The following is an 18,575-nucleotide window of genomic DNA, read 5'->3' as shown; positions in this document are numbered from 1 at the left end:
AGCCCACACAGACTTACAGAGCCACCTACTCCCAGCTCCAAGCCCTGCCAGTCCACAAACTAATGATAACTCAAACGTTTTTAATTTTTTTAAGACTTTATTTTTCTAAGTAATCTCTACACCCACTGTGGGGCTTGAACTCACAACCCTGAGATCAAAAGTCACCTGTTCCACCAACTAAGCCAGCCAGCCAGGTGCCCCTAAAAGTTTTTAATTTTAATTAAGCCCAACTTAACTATTTTCAGAAGAATCTGCTGCCTGTGCTCTCAGTGCCCTATCCAAGAAATCACTGCCAAATCCAACATCATGAAGCTTTTCCCCTAAGCTTTCTTCTAAGTTTCATAGTTTTAGCTCTTACATTAGGTCTTTGATCCATTTTGAGTTAATATTTATATATGGCGTTGAAGATTTTATTTTTGGCTTGAAAAGGAATAAAGTCCCTGAACCAAAGAAAAGTACTGAGAAGCAAAGCAAGGAAGTAAGAAATAAAGCTCAAACTAGAGGGTGAAGACAGTGAAGTAAATAAGGTCAGTAATAATCTACAGCCCTTCATTAAGATAAACCATATAATCCAGTGTTTCTCAAATGCACTATGGGCATTTTGGGCAAGATAATTCAATTCTTTGTTGTGTGGAATACCAGAGCACTGCAGTGGTTAGGATTCTTGGTCCCCATCCACTAAATGCCAATAATGCTACCCTTCCCACCAGCAAAAAATGTCCCCATGTTTCCACGAACCCTCTAAGGAGAGAATACTGGCCCCTGTTTTAAACCACTGCACAGGAAGTACTCAAAGGGTGGAGTCGAGAAAGACAGTTTCTATCTAAATTTCTAAACAACACAGCACACATGAGAATTTCATCCCCAAATATAATACAAATGACTGTAATAAAACTTATGGTTCTTTTCAATTTTCTTTATGTTTCTTAAGATGTTAATATGTAATCCCTTACCTAAATTGAGGAATTCAGCACTATACTGGAAGCAGAATCCCTTCTCTTCTTATAGAAGCCAGACAAGATAGTTTGTCTATCATCTAACAACACAAGAGCCTATGACCCACACTTAGGCAATCAGATGCTCTGGCTGGAACTACAGAGCTGAAGTGACATAAAGAAACAAGGACTCAATTTTAGAAATAATTCAGGAAGCAGATCCAGTGTTAAAAGGTAGCAAAGCTATAATCAGCAGCACTGAAAGTGGTACTGCTCACTATGGGTCTGCATACCCAGCTTCCTGTAATGCCTGTTTTCTAAACCTAGCTCTCTAGCCTTTATGTCAATTCCGAACGCCAACCAATATCCATCCAATAAATACCTTTTTTAAGCATGCATTACACTTGGTTTCTACTGTTGTACCCAAAATTCTTCTACTGTAATCTTTTTAATGCAGATGGAAAAGATATTCTGGGACTATGACCTAAACTGATCCCTTTGACTCACTCACTCTCAAATGTTGCTAAGGCAATCCCAACCAACACAGAATGAAAAATTCTGACCCACTACCACCACTGAAAAACAGTGGAGTTCCACCAAATGTTTAAAACTCCCAAGTTATGCTGAATATGGCATAAATGAGAACAAGCTGGAAAGCAGGAGGGTAGTCAACCAACCCATTATTACTAGTTACTATTACTCACTGATATACAAAGTACTTTCAGGAATCTGGGACGAGATGTGGCATTTGGCAAGGCACTAACCTATATAGCCTCCTCTCCTGCAAAGCTATTCACATGCCTGAGTTGCCAATTGCTACAACTTCCAGCATTGAAGTAAAAGGGCCTCCCTCAGTCACTCCTGTGAAGAGGTGCTTCTGATCTCATCTGCCCAGTTCAAAACCATCACTTGAGGGAGGCTACAAGGGTCTCCACAGAAAAGGACCATCCCAAAGAGGATCCATTTTGCCTAAGGTGAACTACTGGCTATTTAACTCCAATTCTACAAAAAAGAGGCCCCTCATAGACAGCTTCTCTGACTGCTCATATGGACCTAATTAAAGTCCATACACTAAAAACAAGGAAGCTATAGATAGCACCGGTGAGTAAACCCAATTCTTCAATTCCAAATCCACTCTTTTTTTTTTTTTTTTCAATTCTTCAATTCCAAATCCACTCTTCTACACTTTCCTTCATGATGCTGGGGCTTGATCTGCAAATTATCTCTCTTTTATCAACTGGATTCCTAACTAGGTTCAGCCAATAAGCAGTACTAAAGGGAGACTGGAAAGCAGAAGGATAGGATATTGATAACCTAATTTTAAAATACTTAATGGATGTCAAAGATGTAGCAATTATAAACATATATATAATTATTATAAACACCAAACAACAGAACCCCAATGCATATGAAGCAAGCATTGATAGGACTGAAGGAAGAAACAGACAACCTTACAATACTAGTTGGAAACTTCCAAACTCAACTTTCAATGATGGCTAGAACAGAGATGATGTAAATAATTCATCAAATAAAAATAGAAACATTACTGCTGACCTTACAGAAATAAAAAAGATTAAAATACAGTGCTATAAACAAGTGTACACAACCAAATTAGGAAATCTAGATGAACTGGACACATTCCTAGAAACATACAAACTACAAAAGGTGACTCAAGCAGAAATAGAAAATCTAAATAGACCTGTAACAGGTTAAGAATCTGGAATCAGGAATCAAAAACCTCCCAACAAAGAAAGGCCCAAGACAAGAAGGTTTCACAAGTGAATTCTACCATATTTAAAGAATTAAACACCAATCCTCCTCAAACTCTTCCTAAAACTAGAAGAGATAAGAACACTTCTTAACTCATTCCATGAAGCCAGCATGACCCTGATATCCTATGTATATAGAAAACCCCCAAGAATCCACAAAATGACTACTGGAGATAAGGGAACTTGTTAAAAGTGAGAGCACAAGCTCAACACACAAAAATCAGTTACGTTTCTATACATTACAAATGAAAAATCCAAAAGAAATTAAGAAAACAATTTCATTCATAATAGCATACAAAAGAATTAAGTACTTAGGAATAAATTTTACTAAAGAGGTGAAATACTTATGCACTGAAAATTACAAATATTGCTGAAAGAAATGGAAGAAGACAAATAATGGAAAGATATATTATGATCATGGATTAAAAGACTTATTATTGTTAAATGATAATACTGCCCTACGCAATCTACAGATTCAACAAATACCTAACAAAATTCCAACAGCTACTTTTGCAGAAATTGAAAAGCTGATCCTCAGTTTTGTAAGGAATTGCAAGTGGCCCCAACTAGAGAAAACAATCCTGAAAAAGAATAACATTGTTTGGAACACTCACATTCCCAATTTCAAAACTTGAAACTTTCAGTAACCAAAACAGTGTGGTACTATTCTAGGTCATTCCTATCTCTGAATGAATTTTTGAGATTATGTTGTATTATATTCTACTGCATGTGAAGTGTGTGCAAATCCAGTGGTGCTGAATCATGATGATAACTATTTAAAATAATGTCTCTCCTCCCATTTGCATCTCTTTGATTCTGATTGCTCGCTCTCTTTTTCCTTCATCCCCATTCTCTCTAAAATATGCATCAATGTGTGGTCTTTTATGCCTATGACTGATGCCAGTACAAAATCCATTATTTGATTTTTTGTATATTAAATAATGATTTATTTTTTTATGATAACCTGGAACTAAATGGGTATAAGCTATGTAATTTCAAAAAAAAAAAAAAAAAAGAACAAGTGTGGTACTGGCATAAGGACAAACATATACACATGAAAGGAATACAACTGAGTGTCCAGAAATAGACTCATATTAGTACATCCAATTGATTTTCAAGAGGGTTCCAATCCTATTCGATGGGGGAAAAAGTTTCCTCAACAAACAGCACAGGGACAACTGCAGAGCCACACGCAAAATAATGAAGGTGGACCCCTTTCTCACAGCACACATCAAAACTCAAAATGGATCCACAACCGAAATATAAAAGATCATAAAAGTCTTAAGTAAATCTTCATGACCTTGATTTAGTAATAAATTCTTCAATATGGCACATTTGTTGAATGGGCAACAAAAGAAAATTGGGCTTCATCAAAATTAAAAATGAATTACCCTGCTAAAAGATGAATGGGTCAACCAGGAAATTAGAGAAGAATTAAAAAGATTCATGGAAACTAATGAAAATGAAGATGCAACCGTTCAAAATCCTTGGGATATGGCAAAAACAGTCCTAAGAGGCAAACACATTGCAATACAAGCATCCATCAAAAAACTGGAAAAAACTCAAATACACAAGCGAATCTCGCACCTAAAGGAACTGGAGAAAGAACAGCAAATAAAACCTACACCAAGCCGAAGAAGACAGATAATAAAGATTCGAGCAGAACTCAATGAAACAGAGACCAGAGGAACTGTAGAACAGATCAACAAAACCAGGAGTTGGTTCTTTGAAAGAATTAATGAGATAGATAAACAACCATTAGCCCAGCCTTATTAAAAAGAAAAAAGATCCAAATTAATAAAATAATGAGTGAAAGAAGAGAGATCACTACCAATAGAAAGGAAATATACACAGTTTTAAAAACATATTATGAACAGCTATATGCCAATAAATTAGGCAATCTAGAAGAAATGGACTCATTTCTGGAAAACCACAAACTACCAAACCTGGAACAGGAAGAACTAGAAAACCTGAACAGGCCAGTCAATAACCAGGGAGGAAATTGAAGCAGTCACCAAAAACCTCTCAAGACACAAAAGTCCAGGGCCAGATGGCTTCCCAGGGGAATTCTATCAAACGTTTAAAGAAGAAACAATACCTATTCTACTAAAGCTGTGCTGAAAGATACAAAGGGACGGAATACTTCCAAACTCGCTTTATGAGGCCAGCATCACCTTAATTCCAAAACCAGACAAAGACCCCACCAAAAAGGAGAATTACACACCAATCTCCCTGATGAACACAGATGCAAAAATTCTCAACAAGATACTAGCCAATAGGATCCAACAGTACATTAAGAAGATTATTCACCATGACCAAGTAGGATTTATCCCCGGGATGCAATGCTGGTTCAACACTCATAAAGCAATCAACGTGATAGATCATGTCAACAAGAGAAAAAAAAAAAAAAAACAAGAATATGATCCTCTCAATAGATGCAGAGAAAGCATTAAGATTTATGTAAAACTACATTCATATTACACTTAATAATAAAACAGCACTCCATGCTAATCCAAAAGAAATACACAGAAGGACAGAAACCCAGAAACAAACTTATGAAAATATGAAAAACTGTTTCATGGAAGAAACAGCATTACAAATCTATAGCAAAGAACATATTTCAGTAAGTAGCACAAGGAAAACTGGACACCCATAGAGAAAAATATAAACTCAATCCCTACCTCATCACATACAAAAATCAAAACCAGGTAGGGTAAATCTAGATGTGAAGAACAAAACTTAATAGCTGCCAGAATTGAGAATACAGGTCACTATAACTTCTAGGTTTAAAAGCATTCCCTAAGCAAAATTCAAAAAGCAAAACCATGAAGAGAAATATTAACAACTTCAATTACATTAAAATTTTAAGCTTCTGTAACATTAAAAAAATCATAAACAAAGTATAAAAATAAGGCATCCATTTTGAGAAGTATGTGAACGCATATGTATGTGTAATGCATATAACTAACAAAGAATTCACTCAAAATATAAAATTCATGCCAACAAGAAAAAGAAAAACCCAAAAGAAAAATTGGCAAAAAAATGTGAACAAGCAACTCAAAGACTAGGAAACTCAAACAACCAATGTTAAAAAAGTTCCACCTCACTAGTAATCAGGGAAATAAAAACTAAAATTAGCATCAGATTGGTAAAGATGTTCAAAGTCTAACAATACCATGACTTATAAAGATGCAGGTAGGAATGCAAACTGGCACAACCACCCTACAGACAATTTAGCAAAAAAAATTTGAGTCCATGATACACCAACTTTACAACTCAGTAGTTCTATTAAGTTTTTACTGCGGAGAAAAATGGACTATCATAAGTCATAAAATGGACTAAGTGAATAAAATAATTGAACCACAGCCCAATATATCAACATACATTATATTGTTTTAAAAAGGTTGAGCAAAAAGAAAAGCTTGCATAATGACATACATAATGTTTAAGAACATGCAAAACAATATATATTATAATTATGTATTTATATTTATTTATATAGATAATTTTATCAATATATCCATCGTAGAAGTATAAAATCATGTACTTGAGAAAGACAATGTCAAATTCAGGCTAGAAGTTTGCCTCAGGAAGGGTAATTTTCAGCTAAAACAGGAAATTGTTATTTTAAATAACAGGTACAGTGACATTAATATTATGTTAAGACTTTTATGTATGCTTATAACGCTTTTAAAAAATGATAGAGAACCTATGCTAGATATCAAAACATACTATTATAAAACTATGAAAATAAAACAGTGTGGTGCTTTGGGGAATAACCAGAAAGATCAATGGAGGGTAGGGGTTTAAAAAAAAAAAAAGAGCTATGCACATACTGGGATATATTATCATTTATTTAAAATAATCCCCTGTCGACAGACACTTAGATCATTTAAATATGTCATGTTATAGCTTCAGGGGACATTCTTGAACATTTCTGTATGTAGTGATGTGAAGATTTCCCAAGTTCTTAGAAGTGCTGAATCAAAGAATATGCCCTTTAAATTAGCTGATACAACCAAATTGTTCTTCACAAAAATTCTATTAATTTAGACTTCCAAACAGCATTTAAGTACAAGAGGAGCCAGCTGCTCAATGTTCACTGTACTTGAGGTATTACCAATCTTTTTAAGTACTCTACTTTTTTAAGTACAGGGGAAAAATCATGAAAAGGTAAATGTTTATTGATGACATCACTAATTAAAAGAAAAATTATTCACATTTATTATTTTATGCATAACAGATACATACCAGATAGAAACCTTGTACCAGATGCCACCTTACTGCCACGTGATTTAGGAGGTCACGTATGCACATATAACTTTACAAATAAACTTACAAATATAACCATATGTAGCTATACACACAAACACATACGATTGTGCCAGATCTTAACTGGTTGGCATATTTTTTCAGATGCCAGGGTCTAGTTCCTGACTGAAAAAAAGCTACAGAACATCGCACCTTATTTCCAGATAACACAGCCCATATTCCAGAAATGCATAAACTAATGACATAAATGCACTAGAAAAAGAGAGGAGGGAAGATTAAGACGATAACCTATCTGAACTCTCAAAAAATGCCAACGACCTGAATGTATACACTATGCCTCTGGGTGAAAAGATATCTCTAGGACCCACAGAATCTGACTTCAAAGATGATAACATATACTTTAATAATGATGTTAAGATCCGAACCTAAGATTTAAATTTTTCAGTAGTGCTCACATCAAAATTAATCTTCTATAATCCCCAATACTTAGTATAATGCTTAGCACATAATAAATACTCAAAAACTCTTTCTGAATAAATGAACGTGACCAATATCCTTTAATGGCAACATCATTACCACTAAGAAGAGATAAAGAGATCTGCATTAAGTGACAGAAGTTGATTTTATAAATATGTAAATGTCAAAAATTTAAAAGGAAAAATGATATACACATTGTTCTTTGTAGTCTCCAGATTACTTCATATACTTTTGTTTCTTGTTTTCGTTTCTTTAGCTCATTATATAACTTGTCCCTAAACTTCTTGTTAAGGATACTGGGAATTAAGAAAAAAAAAAAAAAAAAAAACACTTTCAATGGCATCTCTCAATATTAAGGTTAGGAAATCAAAGAAAATTTTGTACCAAGAGTAATAAGAGCCTTCACAGGTCTGAGGCCTGAACTTAATTACTCAGAGACTCATGGTCTTCCACAGCATCTATCCGAAAGACTTAGACAACAAATTAAGAGATGGAATTGTTAACTGGGCTCAAACATGACACCTGGAAATACTTTTGTAACTACACCTATTTCCTTAATTCAGGCCAGCATATAAAATGTTCCCAAAAAATGTTCAATAAATTATACTTTCAAGTTTGAGAGAATCAAGAATGTGTAAAACAGCATTTCATTCATTTATACCTCTAAAATTGGTATAAATTTTATTATATAATCATAATATTATATAAATGAATTATAGTCACATATGAAATGGTTTTTAACCTTAATTTTTATACATAAAAATGCCACTAATTCCCACTTGGAATACATTTTGCTTTCACTGTATTTGTGATATCGTCAAATAAATTACTACACATTCTTCAGTTCCCTAACTTCATGAAATTATTAGTATTTCATATGTATGAGCTAGAAGGAATCTTTAAAGAGTCAATCAATTCCCTCATTTCATAAATAAGACACAGGGAAGTTAAACAGCTTATCTAAATATACTCAAGCAAGAAAGGACAACACTGAAACTAGAGCCTCCATCTCTTAACACTGAGCCTGATGTGCTTTTAAATATACAATGTCTTCCTTCTGGACTACACAAATTCCAAGATAGGACACTGAAATGAATGCCCTTTGAAGGAGATTTTTCTTATAAACCTAATCTGTAAATAAATCTCCAGTGCATTCTTCATTATAGTCATGTTCTAAAAGGATAAAGTTCCAGCAAAGGTTCAATGGCAATCAAAACAAACTTTTCTGACAGAATGTGCACAATAATGAACAATAAAAACAGCAAACGACTGTCCTAGCCAATTAACATGTAGCATCGGCCCGAACCATAAGCTAATTTTTGTAATAATTTTCAAACAACAGTAAACAGAACATTTGCCCCGTTAATCAATTAACGTTTACATGTACTACTGATTTCAAAAACAGGAGTCATCCTTCTCTGTGGGGTAAGTTCCGAGACCCCTAAAAGGATGCCTGAAACCCCAGATAGTAACAAACTCTATATATGCCATTTTTTCCCGAACATACCTATGATAAAGTTTAATTTATGAGACACAGTAAGAGATTAATAACTCATAATTACAATATACTGTAATAAACGTTATACGAATGTGGTCTCCCTCTCTTTCTCAAAATACCTTATTGTACTGCACTCTCTCTTCTTATGATGATAATGATGTGTGATGATAAAATGCCTACATGATGAGAGGCAAATGTATGCACTGTGATCTAGCGTTAGGCTGCTACTGACCTCCTCAGGAGGAGGATCATCTGCTTCTAGAGTGTGGCTGACCACAGGTAACTAACTGACCTAGAAAAGTGAAACCGCGGTTGTGGGGGACTACTGGAGATATTTCGTTTCTGAGGTGCTAACTTTCAGCATGATATAAATTTTATAGTTATATTTGTAAAAACTGTTACTAATACCTAACTTACAAGAATGACATGAAGACTAAAGGTTAAATGTGCAAAAACATGTATCACATGCTACTGTATTCTTCCTTTTTTTCCTAAAGAAGGAGAAATTCAACTTAGATACATGTACAGGAATAAGTATGTTATAGACAAGGCCAAAAAGAATTACACCCTCACTTTAAAAATTATTTTTAATAAAGGGCCTTTATTAAAGACTACACTTCTCACTTTAAGACATCATTCCTCCTACTTTAGCATCTTACCTCTTAATTCTTCCTTGTGTTTTGTTTATACCCCCCTTTATGGAATTTGTCACCTTGCTATGCACATCATTTATACCTTGCATTAAGGACCAAATGTACTTTAAGCATTGGACATATAAAGATAAAAGACAGTCATTTGCCCTCAAGGAACTCATGCTCTTTTAGGAGAGACAGAGAAGTAAGCAAAGACACTAAAACTACAATCACATACACACGAAAGATGAAGTACATGGGGAAAAAAACACTACCTACAGGCAGGGGAAGTCAAGGGAATAAACCCATAAGTGGATTTGGGCAATCTCAGCTGTAATGGATAAATTAATATTAACAAGAACCCTGTAGATCAGAAAATACTATTAGGAAATAAGATTAAATGCAAATCACTCAAAGTAACTGAAGCACAGAATTATAATAAATAATGCTGATAAAAATAAAATCTAATTTCAAACTACATGTTACAGAGACTACATGACCTACATAAGACAATGTTAATAATTTGGAAGTAATATTCTTAGATTGTATGTTTGATCCTTTAAAATAAGAAAATCCAAAAACATTAATAAGAGTACAGAAACATTTCAGAGCCCTGGAACGCTTCTTATAAAACGCAAGAGAAATTCTGGAAAGGCCATTATAGCTTTTAAAGCAAATAAAGTAATGCTTGAACAAACCTGATTTCCTCAAAACATTTAACTTAATCCAATAAATATGTTAACATATTAACATTCAATTTCTGGAGCACCATACAGTATGTCATCTCCTCAAATTTCCAACACTCACTGACGAACATGGAAATCAGAATTTAGGGATCCCTGGGTGGCGCAGCGGTTTGGCGCCTGCCTTTGGCCCAGGGCGCGATCCTGGAGACCAGGGATCGAATCCCACATCGGGCTCCCGGTGCATGGAGCCTGCTTCTCCCTCTGCCTGTGTCTCTGCCTCTCTCTCTCTCTGTGACTATCATAAATAAATAAAAAATTTTTTAAAAAAAAAAAAAAAAGGAAATCAGAATTTATACATGCATACAAATGCATTCTGCAATTTAACCATATCATTCTAGTACTTTATTCGTTTCTGAGAAGAATTAAAGATATACTGACATAATCAGTGATTTTATAATGCTGAACTAATAAAAGTGAGGTCTCTGTCACTTGGCCTAGGATCAAAATGAGACTTTAAATAAGAATATACAAAATGCCATCTGGTGAACAGTGCCAAAATACAACCTCTTCCAAATCACTATCAATACTTATGAAAGATGCACAACATGATAAAAACTCAGGTTAGCAAAGAAATAAGAGCCATCACGTCAGAATATGGAAGAATTCTTTACTGATAACCATACTGATTGTACAGAATCAAGCTTTACCTTGTGCAACAAAAAATACCCAAACTGCTACCCTACCCCAATGTAACTGATCTCAGAGACTAAGGGTCTGTCCCAAATGGGAAAACGGACCAGAGACCTCCACACAGTCAGAGCACCCACTGTTCAACTTGCCTGTCCCCACCGTCTCTTCCCAATTCTTACCTTTATCTATCATCTGACCAGTTAGGTTCAGAGAGCAACTCCTGGAGGATGGGGGAAGTGCATGGGAAACAGGATGAAAAATTGTTCTCTAGGTGGTAGGGGACAAGAAGAATCTCAGTAGCTGTCCATGAAGCCAACTATGCTCTGAATTTAGGAATTACACGAAAATGTACTCTAGCACCAAAGGGTTGCAAGGACTAAAGATGCTACTGTCACAGCAGAATAGAGGAAATTACAGAGATGACAAGGGTATTCCCTTAATAAAAGTAGACAAAGTATATATGCATATATATACACACACAATAAAGATATGGACATCAGACTGTTGATAAGTATCAAGTATAAACAGACATTACTTTATTCACATCTGAATAAAGGGAAGTGGGAAAATAACCATGAGCCAAAGATGGAAAATACAAGGGAAAAGTCCAGCAGACTTAAGAGGATAAAACGATGTTACTCCCCCCTAACAGGAGCAGAATGCCCTAACAACGGGCTAAAGGCAAAAAAGGCATCAAGAGGGATGAGATAAGGATATTAAAATCAGAATGACAACAGTGAGATTTTAAATCTCTACTTTCCAATAAAAAGCAAACTGAATCAAGCAAAAAATGCAAATCACCACATGAAAATCTTGAAAAACTCACTAAAGCACACTGCAATCTGGACTAGACACATTTCAAGTTCAAAAGGGACATATCATTAGTGACTAACCCACTGGCCAGCACAGGTTTAGAGTGATTACGTCCAGTACCATGTCTCACAGCTAGTTAGTAAAACCAAGATGCAATTTTAGGTCCTCCTAACTCCAAAGCTTGTTCTTTCTGTTTGAGGAAACCATCAGAAGTTAACATATCTTCTAACATTCAATTCATACAAACAAAATCATGACTAGAGGATGAAACTTATTGGCAATTCAAATAAATATTTAAAAAACAAAACCACAAAGCGCATTTATATAACCCCACCATTATCTAAAATGCCAGTTTCAAAAGTGAAAAATCCCTAAGAAAAATTTTAATTAGATAGGTAGGTCTATGATGTACACAAATTGTGAACATGATACTCTAGGTATATCAGCATATATTTATAACAACATTAATGGGTTTTATAACCAATACCTATTTTGGTCACTTTGAAATCATAGATGTTAAAGATGAAGGTCATCAATATTAAACCATGCACTTTACATTATTACTACCTGAAACCATGGATTATTTGTAAGCCACTTAATGGAAAGGAACATACAGGTCTTCTCATGAAAATACTTTATCTTAAATTCATGTAATATCAATTATATAAATTGAAATATTAATTCTGTATGGTATGTAATTCCTAGTAATCCGTAGCCATGCCACCCAGAAACTGGGAGTTACCGTGGACTCCCTCCTGCTCCTCCCTAGCCCCTGTATTCAATTAACTATCAATTTCTGTGAAACTTAACACTTTAACATCTCTTGAATCAACAGCTTTTCTCCACTCATTTCTCTCCTTCTCCATGATCACCACAGTGGTCTAAGCTAATGTGCACTGTGACCTAGACTTGCCTAATTTCACATTTCCTCCTGCTCCTCTCCAATCCAGTGTTTGCAATGCAACCATGGTGATTACTTCAATCTTTAAAAAATGATTATGTCACTGCCTCGCTTTAGTGAAAACCCTTCAATGACTTTCCATAGTTCTCAGGATAAAGACCAAAATACTTAAGTACAGACTCTCCAAGATCCCGCCCATGGATTCCCAACTCAACAATCACCAAGTGAAATGCTGATTCATTAGACGTACTTATCTGGCAGTTTAGCTGAGCAGCATAAAATGAAGAGCACATGGCCCTCTAGAGGGAGTGCTGCTGCCCAGATCCAACTCAGGGTTGCCATCTGAAAATACACACTTGGGTGTTGCCAGACTTTCACGTGACATCAGGAGGTGTCTCCTGAAACATGAAGGCTGGCAACTAACTTCTACTTTTCCTCGAACAACAAGGAGGCCAAATCTGACCTCTCACGTAGTCTCCTCACCTCACCCCACTCTGCTAAATCTCTACACCAGCCATTACTAAACATTTCTCAGATCCCCAGTGATGCCAGGCTTTTTTCTTAGGGTTGTCTCACACATGTGGTGTCCTCTGCTTTGACCCACTTTTTTCCCATCTCTCTACTTCACTTAGGGATCCACTTGTTAGAAGTCTCTGAGCCATTCATTGCTTCCTCAGTGAAGCCTTCCCTATGCCCACTGCCTGCCCCTCAACTCCAATCCACAGGATAAATCACACCATGATGTGCTCTGACAGCACTGAGTACAACTTCATAACACTTATCACACTTTGAAAATAAATCTACTTGGGAAGCTCCAATGAAAGCAGGGCCTGACACGCAGTAGACCTGTAATACACATTTGCTGCTAACTACTTTGGTTAGAAAATGTACCTTTAGACAACAAGGTTCAGGTATACTTTTTAAAATATTAACTGGGTGTTATTCTGTATGTTGGTAAATTGAACACCAATAAAAAATAAATTTATTCAAAAAATAAAAATAAAAAAATAAAATATTAATCTGGACCAAACTTTTCGGAAACAGGTACAGTATTTAAAGTAGTCTCAAAATTTAAATAAGTCAATTAAAACTATAGTAATTGCTAATCTTTACTGAGCACTTTGCATGTACCATCTCATTCAACACAACAATCTGTAAAGTAGAAGCCAACGCCATCCAGGGGAAGCAGCTTAGGCACAGAGTTTAATAATTTCAAGATCATCCATCTAACCAGTGACAAACTAGGGTATGTATGAATCCTTGGGGTCAAGACTCTAGAACTTAAGCACCTAAACTACAGTACTACATTAACTCACTAATAAAGAAAAGTCAATTCAACAAGTAACCCTTAAATACCGTGAATAAGAAATAATGGCCATGATTCATTTTCCATTACTTAGCCATTAAAGTAAGGCTCCTCACCCTGCACCCTTCTACACACACAAAATTAAGATAAATTATCAACTGTATTTTTAAAATTTAAGATTTTTTGAACCATATCCAAAATAGGTATGATTTTAGCACCAACTAGTTACATTAAATTATCTTTCTGAACAACTTTTTTTTCTGAACTTTTAAATAAGCAAATGTTTCTACATTAGTTTGATGTTTCATGTCCCACATTTTAAACTTATTTGGATGGTTTCTATTTTGAAACATATTTCATTGCCCAAGTTAGAAACTGCTACAGACTGTGCTTTCAGATATGATAAGCAACAATCAGTAACTTACCAAGAAAATACAAAAATAAACTCATATAACCACAGAAGTATGTACTGAAGTAATACAGGGATCCCTCTTCACCTGAACCTTCACTCTGAATCTTTGCTTTCCAAAATTCAGGAACTAAGTAGATTTAAATAGATTTTCTCATATATCATTTGCCACCTGGGCTCTTGCCATCCAAAACTCATCCAATTCCTTACTATTAGAACTCAATAATGAACCAAAGCTCCAAAAACTCAAGAACTGAACAGTTTTGGATAACAATGCACAAAGCATACGCATTCACAGGTTATATAAATTTAAGAATTCTTGTTTAAGAACTTTAGGCTTTTTTTAAATGTAAATAAGATGGACATACCCATATTCGCATTCAGATCTTTTTTTCCAAATCTTAAATTTTAACTACACTTAACTGAGAATTTTTTTGGTGAATGTTTTTAAAATAGAATGTTGCCATACACTGTATGTTTTTTAACCTTTAGACCACACTTGGAACGTAAAGAAAACTGTTGAGTACATACACGACTGATTAGTGTAATAACAGAGTTAGATAATGTTAATGTCTGGCTCTCAAATCTGAAGCCAGTCATAAACACCCTTAATTTTCAAATATTTATCACAACTTGTATAAAAATCACAGGAAATAAGGTTCTCCAGGAAAACAGTACTTTCGGCATCAATTTTTCAGCAACATATTACACAGATCACATCAGATTTTTCTCGAAGTCGCAAAGAGCAAAATAAAAGAAACTGATGAGAAAGAGTACAGAAGTTGAAAATGATGGCAAAAAAAAGTCCAAATTTGGTTACAAAATAATGGCTTCAAACAATGTTAGAAGTAACAACTGCTCCTTAAGGTTCAGCCAAAAGTCAGAGAATCAGGAAGCAAATAATGAATTAACAAGATTGAGAAAAAGGAAAAACCAGCTGTCATGACAACACCGCATTATCCCAAGTATTTAACTTAGGCTCATATTTGAACCTAAGCTTTCTCAAAAACCTCGTGCCTGACAAAAAGTTAGAACTAATGTCAGTTGAAAACAGAATTTATGTGGGTTTTTTTTTTCACATACTTAAAAATTATTTTAAGAAACAGGAAAAAGGAGGAATTTAGCAGGCCCAAAAAAAAAAAAAAAAAAAAAAAAGTAGGTTTGGGAAAAGTAAACTACTTTCCCAAACTCTTCTTTTGACACAAATTGCAAAAATGATTTAAAGAGACAGTCACTAGGGCTCCTATTTTATCCTAATTTGGCTAAACTCCCCCAAAAGCTCTCCTCAAATTTGGTGATCTGAAAGAATGTGAACCCTTAATCAACCAAATTGCAAAAGTTACAATGACACACTGCAACCCACATATTAAAAAGAAATAAAAATCAAAAAAAAAAAAAAACATAACCAAATCTTGTTATAAGACACAAAATGAAATGACTGTAAGATTCAGTGATATTTTTAACAGAACTGATTTCCATATGGAACACGAAAACAGGTGCCCTGAAAATAACAGAAATCAGGGGGTATTTTTGCGTGCTGAGAAAGGACAGGAATATCCTGCCCCATAGTCTGGCTTCCTAAAAAGCTAAGATTCCCTCCCAAGCTTTAACTACAAGCCAGAGGATAAGAGCCCTTTGGGAGAGAACAAACTCCTAGGAGCTGTCAGGATTCACTGGGTCTATTTCAGAGGGTGACACTATGAGTGAATGCAACACATTCTTAAAAAATGAAGGCGCAGCATATGTGATCGTTTCTTTTAAATTTTCAGACCTCCCAGTTGTTCACTTCAGACCTACCATCTCCGAACACAAATGTTTCTCCTATATAAAACAAAGGACCTGGACTCAAATGAGGGTCTAGAAGCCCTTCCAGTCGCTGATTCTATTGTTCTACCAGTTTTGAAATAACTACTCTATAACGATTCAGGGAAAATTACATTTCACTGCAAAACAAACCAACAAACAAAGGCAGATTTCATGCAATAAACCATACCTCGCTCTGCCAAATGCTAAAACCCAAACTTCTGAAATAAACAAACCTGTGTCTGTGTTCATCAGGTCCGTGGATCAGAAAGACTCCAGGGTTTTTAGCCCCTTTGCTGGCATCTACGTGAGGAATCAATACATCTTCCAAACCCAGATCAAAGCGTTTGTGTTTTGAAGAGTCTGGAAGGAAGAAGAATGCTCCAAAACACAGGGTGATGAAGGCACTTAGGATAAGGAGGAGGATAAACTTCTCGGAAAGTCTCAAGGTAGCCCTGTGGTGTGGGAAGGAAGGCGGTCCCAGGTTCAGAGGTGGTATCCTTCGTCCAGATAAGGGCAGCAGGGCCGGGGTAGTCATCGTTTACGCTCTTGCACAGAAAACCTTAAAAAGTTCTCATCTCACATCAAATGCACAATGCATCGAACAGTCTCCAAAACCTCGGCAAACATGGAGAAACTCGATTTTGCTCCTCTTAGAGGGCTGTTGTGCTTTTTAATAGGGCACCTCTTTCACGCTCATCCAATTACATTCAAAAACGTGTGTGGCCCCCACACGCTCACTAGTGTGTGTCCCGTGGTATCTTCCCTGCCATCCGGCTTTCAGGAGCTCCTCGGGGCACCACGAGTCGCCTCTTCATTCCTAAGGACACACGAGGCGAGCAACACCGCAGAGAGGGTGCGCCGTGGGGTCTTCCATCCCTGCACCCCGCAGAGAGGCTCCAGGGTGGCCTCCCGCCCCCGGACCGGCGCCTCAGCAGATCCCGGCGGCCGCGGCAGGTTCACTTAACCACCTCTGGCGCTCCGCCCGCTGAACCCCTTTACCTCGGTGGCGGAAAAACGAGGGGCTCCTCGGCAGTCGGCCAGCAGGCAAGGAGGCAGGTCTCCCGCCTCGCCGGGAACGCGAAGCAGCGGCGCCGGGCCAGGTCCGGGAAGGGGCCCTCGCTCGCCCGCGCCCGCCGACGCCGCCCCCCGGCTCCGGGCTCCGGGCTCCGGGCTCCGGGCTCCGGCTCGGGGCTCCGGCTCCGGCTCCGGCTCGGGGCTCCGTTCCGCCGTCGCCCCCCCGACGGCCGGCGCGAAGGGCATCCGCGCCCCGACAGCCTGCGCCCTCGCAGCCGCCGCCGCTGTTGCTAGCGCACGGGTCCGGCGGGGAGCGGAACTTCCTCCTCGCGCGGCCACTGAGAGGCCCCGGCGTGTGCGGGGGGAGGGGAGGGGAGGGGAGGGGAGGCGCGGCGGCCGCCCCCGCCCGGCTCCTCCTCCCGCCGCCGCCGGAGTTAACCCCGGCGCCCGCTGCCCGGACGCGGCCGCCGCTGACCCCCCCGCGCCCGGCCTCGGTGGCCCGGCCCCCGCGGCTCCGAGGCGTGGGAAGAAGCCGAGCCGCGGCCCCGCGGCCCGAGAGCTCGGGGCAGGCGCCTGCTCATTCCTCGCTCGGCACTGAGGAGGGGGGGGGGCGGCGGCGGCGGCGGCGGCCCCGGGCGCGCAGGAGCGGCCGCGCCTCGGCCGGGCAGAGGTCGGCGGCGGCCCCGGCCCCGGCCCCGGCCCCGGCCCCGCCGGCCTCCGCGGGGGCCTCCTCGGCGCCGCCTCCGGTCGCCCTCAGCGGCGGGCGGCGGGTGCGGGAGAGGCGGCGCGTCCGCGCGGCGCGGGGCTGCGGCCCGGTCCTCGGCCCCTGCCTCCCAGGCCCGCCGAGCGCACACCGCCGAGGGCCGACGCCCGTTGGGCGCACGCCTGCAAGGGGCCGGGGAAGCGGGCGGGGGCGGATGGCGCGGGCCGGCCTGCGCCCCGACCCGCGAGTGGGCGTCCCCGGGCGCCGAGTGTGAGGTGCGCGCGCACGCTCGCGGCCCCGCCCCGCCCGCCCGCCCGCCCGCCCGTCCGCCCGGCCCGCGCTTCGGCCTCGCGCCCCGGCCTCGCGCCGCTGCGGGCTCCGCCGCCCGCCGCCCCCCGGGGACCCCCTGCCGCCGCCGTGTGGGCCGGGGCCCCCCTGCGCCCGCCCTGCGCCCGCCCTGCGCCCGCCCAGCGCCCCCCCCAGCGCCCCGCGGCCGGCTCGGCCGCCGCCAGCGCCAGTTAGCGGCGCTGACCCGGCCCTGGGGGGCGGGAGGCGGGCCCGGGGCGCGAAGGTCTCGCCGCGGTTGAGGCTCCCCTCAGGGACCGAGCTCTGGCCTCGAGTCCCGCTCGCTGGCGCCTCCGCCTCCGCCTCCGCTAGACACGCT

At 39.5% G+C, this 18,575-nt stretch overlaps 1 protein-coding gene across 1 annotated transcript in view; it reads right to left on the bottom strand.

Moving 5' to 3' along the window:
• Positions 1-17,405, bottom strand: part of MAN1A2 (mannosidase alpha class 1A member 2) — a 189,292-nt gene extending 171,887 nt beyond the window's left edge. Inside the window, exon 1 of the mRNA XM_055312354.1 lies at positions 16,428-17,405. Coding sequence (XP_055168329.1) covers positions 16,428-16,729 — 302 coding nt within the window. The 5' untranslated portion in view covers positions 16,730-17,405. The remainder of the gene's footprint in view (positions 1-16,427) is intronic.
• Between the last annotated feature and the right edge of the window lie 1,170 nt (positions 17,406-18,575).

Source organism: Nyctereutes procyonoides, unplaced genomic scaffold, assembly GCF_905146905.1.
Source record: "Nyctereutes procyonoides isolate TBG_1078 unplaced genomic scaffold, NYPRO_anot_genome, whole genome shotgun sequence".
NCBI lineage: Eukaryota > Metazoa > Chordata > Mammalia > Carnivora > Canidae > Nyctereutes > Nyctereutes procyonoides.
This window is presented reverse-complemented; position numbering and strand designations above follow the sequence as displayed.